The sequence below is a fragment of the Neopsephotus bourkii genome, unplaced genomic scaffold (assembly GCF_033783945.1).
Source record: "Neopsephotus bourkii isolate Nb327-2 ecotype Australia unplaced genomic scaffold, CSIRO-AGI_Nbou_v1 NB_1038, whole genome shotgun sequence".
NCBI classification, from domain to species: Eukaryota; Metazoa; Chordata; class Aves; order Psittaciformes; family Psittacidae; genus Neopsephotus; species Neopsephotus bourkii.
In genome coordinates, this window is record NW_026901527.1 from 7685 (window position 1) to 17467 (window position 9783).

At 40.6% G+C, this 9783-nt stretch overlaps 1 gene segment (V, D, J or C); it reads right to left on the reverse strand.

The window, feature by feature from the left end:
- Positions 1-506: 506 nt before the first annotated feature.
- Positions 507-2948, reverse strand: LOC133216349 (immunoglobulin heavy variable 3-23-like). The segment is given in 3 exon segments: positions 507-521; positions 2422-2747; positions 2884-2948. Coding segments are annotated over 3 exon segments (387 nt in total).
- Between the last annotated feature and the right edge of the window lie 6835 nt (positions 2949-9783).

Sequence of the window (9783 nt, forward strand, 5' to 3'; positions counted from 1 at the left end):
TGGCCATTTTCAGCCCAAAATGCCTATTTCCCGGCCAAAACCACCTCAAAACGGACTTTTTGCCCCATTTTTGGCCCCTGGAATCACCCTTTCCCTCCAAAAAACACCCAAAATCGGACTTTTTCACCCCAAAATGAACATTCCCCCCCCCCCCCCGGGTGAAATTTGGGGTGAAAAAGGGCAAAATTGGTCAAACTGGGGTGGTGGGACGAGGACTTACCGGAGGAGACGGTGACGACGGTGCCCTGGCCCCAGGAGTCGATCCAACCAGCAGTACCCCAATGATAGGAAACCAGTGCCCCCCCATACAAAAACCCGTCCCCTGCCTCATTTTGGGGCTAAAACCTCCATTTTAACCAATTTGGGTCGATTTTCGCTAAAAAAAGACCAAAAACAACGGAATTCCGGCTGTTCCAAATGCCAAAATCATCAAATTTGGTCCAAAATGTGAGAATTTTATGGTGAATTTGACGTTTTCCCACCTCATGCTCCGAAGAATCGAGATTTTAGTGGTTTTCCCCCTAAAAATTGGAATAAAAAGGTGAAATAAGCCCCAAAATGGGGGTAAAATCGATCGAAATAAGACAAAACTTCATATATTTGATCATGAGGCATACATTAAACGGGGAAAAAAGGGCAAAATTTGGGGGGGGGAAAGGGCAAAAATGGGACAGTTATGAGGATATTGGAGGAAAAATTGGCCAAAACGTGGAAAATTGGCCAAAACTTGGAAAATAACCCTGAAATTAAGGCAGAAACGGGTTTAAACTGCAAGAAAATGACAATTTTGGGGTGAAAAAGGGGGGTGGGAGTGAAATATCAGCATTTTGGGGGTTCAAAGTGGCTAAAAAAGGGGAAAAAGGGCAAAAAAGGCATGGGTTTGGTGGGGAATTAGAGGAAAGGGAGAAACTGGGTTTGATTTGGGGCAAAAACACGCAAAAATGGGCAAAATTTTGGGGCAAAAAGACCCGATTTTTGTCATGGTGTGCACCACTGTGATTAGCACCAGCACCCCAACCAGTACCAGCACCCACAGTGGTACAGACTGGGACAATATCCCCCTCTATGGGGCCGAGCTCACCCTCAAGCGCATCCAAAGGGTCCAAAGCTGCCCAAAATGGGCGGAAAATGGGGTTTTTAGCCCCAAAATCCCCCTTGTTTTAGGTCCGGATGGAGGTTTTGACCCGTTTCTCCATCAGAAGCATGGGGAGGAGGAGGAGGGCATCTGGAAAGGGATGAAGATAAGGAGTGAGGGGGGGAAATGGGGATGAAATGGGGAAAATGGGGATAAAAGGGGGAAAATGGGGATAAAAGGTGGGAAATGGGGATAAAAGGTGGGAAATGGGGATAAAAGGGGGAAAACGGGGATAAAAGGTGGGAAATGGGGATAAAAGGTGGGAAATGGGGATAAAAGGGGGAAAACGGGGATAAAAGGAGGGAAATGGGGATAAAAGGAGGGAAATGGGGATAAAAGGTGGGGAAATAGGGATAAAAGGAGGGAAATGGGGATAAAAGGTGGGGAATGGGGATAAAAGGTGGGAAATGGGGATAAAATGGGGAAAATGGGGATAAAAGGTGGGGAAATGGGGATAAAAGGTGGGAAATGGGGATAAAAGGTGGGGAAATGGGGATAAAAGGTGGGGAAATGGGGATAAATGGGGAAAATGGGGATAAATGGTGGGGAAATGGGGATAAAAGGTGGGGAAATGGGGATAAAAGGTGGGAAATGGGGATAAAAGGGGGAAATGGGGATAAAAGGTGGGAAATGGGGATAAAAGGTGGGAAATGGGGATAAAAGGAGGGGAAATGGGGATAAAAGGTGGGAAAATGGGGATAAAAGGTGGGAAATGGGGATAAAAGGTGGGAAATGGGGATAAAAGGGGGAAAATGGGGATAAAAGGAGGGGAAATGGGGATAAAAGGTGGGAAAATGGGGATAAAAGGTGGGAAATGGGGATAAAAGGTGGGGAAATGGGGATAAAAGGTGGGGAAATGGGGATAAAAGGTGGGAAATGGGGATAAAAGGTGGGGAAATGGGGATAAAAGGTGGGGAAATGGGGATAAAAGGTGGGGAAATGGGGATAAAAGGTGGGAAATGGGGATAAAAGGTGGGAAATGGGGATAAAAGGTGGGAAATGGAGATAAAAGGTGGGGAAATGGGGATAAAAGCTCCCCATCTCCATCCAATGGGTCCCCATCTTCATCCAATGGGTCTTGAACCCCCTCCAATGGGTCTTGAACCCCCTCCAATGGGTCTTGAACCCCCTCCAATGGGTCCCCATCATCACCCAATGGGTCTTGAACCCCCTCCAATGGGTCCCCATCTCCACCCACTGCCCCCCCCACCCCATTTCCCCTCCCACCCCCCCCCCACAGGCACCACGCTCCAGCACCCCCCCATTAATGCCGGGCCCCCTCGTACCCCATCCCCACCGTGCCCACCCTTCCCACAGTAGTAAGTGCCCGTGTCCTGCTCCGTGAGCCCGCTCAGCCGCAGCGTGACCGTGCCATGGGGGTTATCCCTGCTGATGGTGGCCCTGCCCCACACCCCTGCCCCATAGCCGGTGCCACCCCCATTGGGGTCAATGGTAGCGACCCATTGGAGCCCCCGTCCCGGTGCTTGGCGCATCCAAGCCATGGGGTGGGAGGGGAAGGGGAAGCCCGAGGCCTTGCACAGGAGCCTCATGGAGCCCCCGGGCCTTTGGAGGCCGCCTCCGCTCTCCTCCAGCGTCACGGCCGCCCGCAGGGCTGCGAAGGGACAAGGAGGAGGCATTGAGGACACGGGGACCAATCACAACCCCGCCCGCATCCCCGCGGACCAATCAGATCCCTGCCCGCATCCCCGCGGACCAATCGCAAGCCAGTCGCCGTCGATGGGTGTTACCTGGGATGGAGGCCAGCAGGAGGAGGAGGAGGATGGGGAAGGCCATGGTGGTGGTGGTGGTGGTGGTGATGGGGAGCACTGGTTATGAAGGGAATGGGGTTTGCATAGGGGGAGGGGGGGTTAAGAAAGGGGGCGGGGTTGTGGGGTAAGGGGGTGGGATTAATGGGGGGGGTGATTAATCGGTTAATTACATGTGGGATTAATGGTGGATTAATTAATTGATTGATTGGGAAATAGGCATGGGGTTGATGGCACATTGATTAATCCATTAATTGGGATTGGAATCGATTGGGAAATAGGCATGGGATTGATGGCACATTGATTAATCAATGAATTGGGACCGGGTATGGAAGTATCAATTCGTTAATTGATTAATTGGGAAATCCACATGGAATTAATGGTAGATTAATGGATTAACGGTGATAGCAGCGTGGAATTAACGGGAAATTAATTAATTAATGATTTGTGGTGTCCACACGGAACTATTAGCAGTTTAATTAATTAATTAACTGCAATCTCGACCTGGAATTAAATGCAGTTTAATTAGTTAATTAATAGTGATAGCAATGTGGAGCCGACGGCAGATTAATTAGTTAATTAATTGTGGTATCGACATGGGATTAATTGCAGTTTAATTAGTTAATTAATAGTGATAGCAATGTGGAGCCGACGGCAGATTAATTAGTTAATTAATTGTGGTATCGACATGGGATTAATTGCAGTTTAATTAGTTAATTAATCATGATAGCAATGTGGAGCTGACAGCAGATTAATTAATTAATTAATTAATTGTGCTATGGGCATGCAATTAATTGCAGATTCATTAATCGACTGTGATCACGACATGGAATCGATTGAGGGTGAATTAATTAATTGACGGTGATAACAACATGGAATTAATGGCATATTAATTAATTGATTGATTGCGATGTCGACATTGAATTAACGGCAGATTAATTAATCGATTGAGATAGCAACAAGGGATTAATTGTAGATTCATTAATTAATTGTGATCTGGACGTGGGATTAATTGCCGATTAATTAATAGATTGTGCTATCGATGCGGTATTAATTGCGGATTAATCCATTAATTAATCACAACTCCTTAATCTAGCAATGATCAATCTAGCTATCCAACCTGCTATCAATTAATAGTGATTTATTCACCGGTTTTAATGGTTTAATGGGAATTTCAGGGAGTTTTGGGAAATGGGTCTTAATAAACTCCTAATTAATTAATTAATTAGATGATTTTATATATTGATTGATTCAGTACTTGTATTTTACATCCCTATGTTTGCCTCAACCATTTTATACATTTAATTCGATCCTATATTGCTTTTTATCCCCTTAATCTATTTTTAATAACATTATTAATTAATTCCCATTTATTAACCATTATTAAGACATACCAATTACTATTATTACCAACATTTAATTATTATTAACGATGTTTAATGCTTAATAATTACACAATTAATAGAAACTTCATGTATTTACACTCATTGACCAGATACATTAATCCATTTCCTCTCATTAATTCTATTTATTAATCTATTTACACTCATTAATTAAATACATTATTTACTCTCATTAACTTCCCGATTAATTGATATCAATACTAATCTGATATTAATTTATATCCGACCCTTTGACACATGACATTTGAATCGCAGCTGTTTATGATTGCGATGCCTTTTACATGGGTCAATTAATTAATTAATTAATTAATTAATTAATTAATTAATGGGGGCCCCATGGGGCTTCGTGGCAGCTGCTTCCTTCATTAAAGGACAAATGGGGAGGTCCCATGGGGCCCATGGGGGGTGGTGTGGGTCACAACAAGCCTTAATATAGAGCCTGAGGCTGCCTTCGTTAATGCATTAATTAATAGGGACCCTTAATTGCAATCAGTGCAGGGCCCTCATCATGGACCCAAATCTTCATGAATTGACCCCAAATCTTCATCCATGGACCCAAATCTTCATCCATTGACCCCAAATCTTCATCCTTTGACCCAAATCTTCATCCATTGACCCCATTCTCCATCCATGGACCCAAGAATTATTTGAAACTTAGGAGAGAAAAGAGTCAAAATATAAAAGGGAAAAAGATGTAATATGCAGTAGTTTTTATTCCCATTCCTGGCAATGCATTCCTTTGTATGCTCTTTGTTGACCTAGATTTTGTTTCTACTGATTTTATTATTTTTGTGTGTGTCTTTTTAAAAGCTGCCTGCAAAACTTCAACTGGCACAAAGACGTAGAAACAGAAAGCAAGATAGGACAAGAAATTTGGAATGACAGAAGGTGCCTTGTCTTTTTTCTATTTTTTTTTATACCACCCGCTCACAATTAAAACTTTATCTCCTCCAGATGACACACAGAAGGTGGGCAGGATTTTAGAAGCAGCTGATTGATGATTGTAGTAAGTAGGATGTCTGATTTTAATAGCTATCCTGCAATGCAACTTTCATAAGCAGTTGTTAAATCCTCCTGTGTTCAGTGCTGGTAGGACACCCCAGCCCTTCCCTCACAAGAATTACATTTCTGCTTTCAGCATCTGGCAAAGTACTAGCATCTTTAGTTCTTAGTCAGATTACTTTTGGTAAAGAGCATGGTAAACCTCACAAGAGGGGTATGCCATGACTGATTGCTTGTTTTACATGGGCTGAATTTGCATTTGCAATAACTGTAGTGGTCTGTTTATCCCATTTCAGCTTTGCACTGAATCCTGAAATTGCAGGATATGATTCAGTTTAGGATTCCTTTGCTGAGGAAAAAAGATGCAAAGGGTATCAGGGTAGAGAAGAATTACATGAAAAAATGCATTTTACTTTTTTTTCTGTCCTACTGACTGTCTTGTCACCTACTTGACGCAAATCACAAGATTTTAATGCCAAGTAATATATTTGCACAATTGAGGCCTCAGTGCTGATCAAGCCAGTTCTTATCAAATGCAGAATTGGAAAACACAGATTTTTTTAATCTTAAACTATTTTTTTTTCCCAGTGATAGCTGGTATTTCCAGAGGTTAGAAAGGAAAAGAAAAAAAAAAAAAAAAGCATAAACTTATCACCTAGCATTTAAGAATAGAAACCTGTAAGAAGTGTGATGATTGGGAAAGTTATCCTGTGTCTTTTGGGACACAAAAATTCTTTCTGATGCTAAGCCCAAAAGAAAATATAACTTATCTTTGGAATTGCCTTTGTAGTTTCTTTTCATTTATTCTTTTGGCTTGACATCGACAGAATAGGCTTTTTGTGTACCATGTATAGTGCATAAATACAGAGAATGCATTTCAAGAAAAACATTAGCTTGCCTGAGAAAGACAATGTGTTACCTTTCGAGAAACACTTTTCACAAGAACTAAATTAGAAACTCAAAAAAAGTGAAATGCTGAAAAGTCATGAAAAAGCAACATTGTTCTTGAGTGCTCTGCAAGGCTTGAAAAACCTCTCTTTTGGCTTGAAAGTTTTCTTTAATTCAAAATTCTTACTCGGCTTGTTGTTTACACCCTGAATCTGTTTCTTACGTCTTATTCCTGGATAATTTATTTTGGTTCCTGCTATTGTGCCAAAAGTATGATACACAAATATTCTCAAATTTGTCTTCAGCAGTTTTTGCTGAAACTTGAACATACATAAATCTGTCGTGACATTCACTCTTATGCCTCATTATATGTTCTCGAGAGCTTTTACAGTCTGTTATGTCTTTGTTTTTCACTTACTGCTTTTACATTTGTTGTAGAGATTAAATATATATGATCTATATTTCAAGTAACCACTCCTAATTTTTTGGTCCTGTATATAGTTGTTTAAAAAAATGCCAGACTGATATGAAAAGTTTTGGTGGAATGAAACAAAGATTGAAAGTAAAGCTACTGACAGAACGTTATGGTTTGTGCTCTACTCTTTATAGATGTACGGGTTTACAATGTAAACCTTGCAAAGTTATTTCACTGCTGTTACCTGTGCAAACAATTTAATTGTATTTTGAATTTTGAAATATTTGATTTCAATGCATGATTATGTGATTGATTTTTGCAAGAACATACTTAGCATACCTTTAATTTTTCTGTTCCAAACTATCAATCCCTCAACTCCACAAATTTTTGAATAAATTATGCATGTAAGAGCAGATGACTGCTCCAGGGTATTATATAACTTTTTTAAAAACTGTACAACTGTCTTCTAAACAATTTGTGTACACATAAAATGGAAAAGCAAATACATGGTAGATTTTCTATTACATAGTCTAAGTACACCTTTTGGAACCTGAGTTGGAAAAATGAGATCCCTGAAAAAGCATGGCACATAGGATAACAGCATTTTTCTCTCCTTACCACTGCTAATGAGAGAAGAAATTCTGTGGTCACTAGGTATGGACCTGACAAAGCTGAACTAAGACATCATGTTAATGATACACTATTTTAGTGGAGATATTTAGATTGAATTAATTCCTACTGCCATGATAGACACTCTTTGAAGGGACTAAATTCACAAATTACTTGTGTTGCTGGCAGTTACAGTGATTTTATCAATGTCCAAACTATTCACTGCTTGACTGTAACCATCATGCATTGACCAATCATCTGTCCATTTAGAAAGAAACCAAACCAGCAACAGAAGCAATAGAATCAACATAGCATTGTAAGCATAAAATAAACAAACAACCCCTTTCCCATCCTCTCCTTTTCTTTAAACAAATCCAAGCTACCGAGTTCCTACAGAACAAGTAGGTATGTCTCACCTTGATGCTTGTTGGATTGGAGGCCATCCCAAATGTCAAAGAGTGTAGGGTTAAAATACAATAGCTTTTAACAAAAACTGGGCCTAGAGAGCTACTCGTCTGTATGCACTGGGTTCCCTGTGAGACAGTTTATTGCTTTGTATGTATTTTCTACACTGCTGCATGAGATGTGGTCTGTGAGGCTGTTCCAGCCTCATCTGGAAATGTCAGGGATGATCATAACACTGACAGTTCATCCAAAGTTGGGGAAGGATGAAAAGGAAAGGGAATGAAAGTGAAAGAGTCTTAGGACTGGTCAGTTTTGGTTCACAAATCCAAGAACCGCACCAGGCACATACAGCACTTTTAAAACATGATAAATTAAACTGCACTCTCCAACTTCTTAGTGTGGAGGTACCTGTGCTGATGCCAAAGTCTGCTGGAAGTACAGTCTTGCTTGACCAGGACCCTGCATATTTGTTGGAAATAAAGAACAGTCTACCGTGTTCTTGTTACTTACTTTTCTAGAGAGGAGGCCAGATGATTAACATTACACATTTGTGTTGTATTAATGCAACAACCTCCATCAGTCTGTTCATTCATGAAGTGGACAGGCATGTGTGAAATTTGGGAGCCTTAACTGGAACAGAATGTTGCTGTTTGAAGAGGCCCGATCCATCTGCCTCTGAAGACAGTCTTCATAGCACGTCCATCCATCAGTTTCCTGAAGTTAATACATACTTGCAGGTAGGATTACTGCCAAGATTATTTCATTCCCAAAGCCACATCTGTCTTACTGTAGACAGTAATCTGATTGCTAGACCACTTGCCAAAACAAAAACCACCTGCCATTTCAACCTCTTACCTCCCCAATATTTGTTCCATTCTCTAGAAGCAAAGCATAATCTTAACCTAGGTAGTAAAGCCTATTTAAGACATGTTTATTATACAGAATGGAAAATACCAAGGAAGTGTGCAGAACATAAGCAAACATCTGCTTAAAGGTGTTATTTCTGGAATATACAGGGAGGTGAAAATTCAAGTGCAAACAGCTACTGCATTTCTTGAATTATAACCTTGCAGGTGATTGGTTTGAATTTTATAATTATTAAGTTCTTGGTAATCTAAGACTCCATCAGTTTTGATCAGGCTTTATTGATATGTATTTAGGTGTTTGTAGGTTGTGAAAACAGATGTGCTATGGATTTTGAAGTGTAAATTAGAAGTACTTAAGTAAAAAATACGTTTCAGCAGCAAACAGAAATAACTCATGTAAAGCAATGCAGACTAGCAGATCTTTCTATCCCAGCTAACACAGGTATCTTAGAACAATGGAAGAACATAGATAATACAAAATTCACATGCAACTTTAGGACCAGAAGTGTTCAGACAATCCTAAACCTCAAATTATTACCCATATAAGACCTACACTGCTTCAAGTCTGTATGACAGTTGGTCTAGAAAATGAATTACCTACCCATGTATAACTTGAGTGACAGCAGTACCTGTATTGGTTATGTAACCATATTTCTGTCATGCAGTGAATTCATCTAGGGACAAATTATACATGACCATGTCATTACAGTTATCTTCAGGAACACACATGGGCACACTGGTAACCATCCATAAACTGTTTTCTAATGACTGAGTGCTTGTTTTATAGGACTAATTTTAATCAATATGTTTATTTACTGGGAGAACTGAAAGGAGATTATGTTTCTAAAAAGCTGTCCTGAAAAGAAAAAGACCAACTTATGTGCTGTTGCAGCCAGCCTCCACCATGAGCTAAGTTTGAAACCTGAGTTTGGTTTCAACCATGGCAGACATGGCATGCTGTTTGTGCTGGTAACTGGAGAAGTTCATACCTATTGAATATGATCACCATTATGCAGTTCTTTTCCTCATTTCTAGATAGAGAGTGCATGTGAATCAGGAATGTGTAGACACCGAGACTGTTGTCTGTTGGAGCTTGGGTTGTTTTACTGCAGAAATTAGGTAACAAGCTATTTTAACATTGAAATACTTTCTTCAGTAGGAGATACTATAAAGTATCTACTCAGAGATATTTGCAACCTACTAATAGCTGAAGTTGTCACGGATCTAAAGGGATCAATCTGGTAGTCATCAAATTTGCACTTGCCATGAGTGCTCCTTGTCAGCTTAGGGGTAG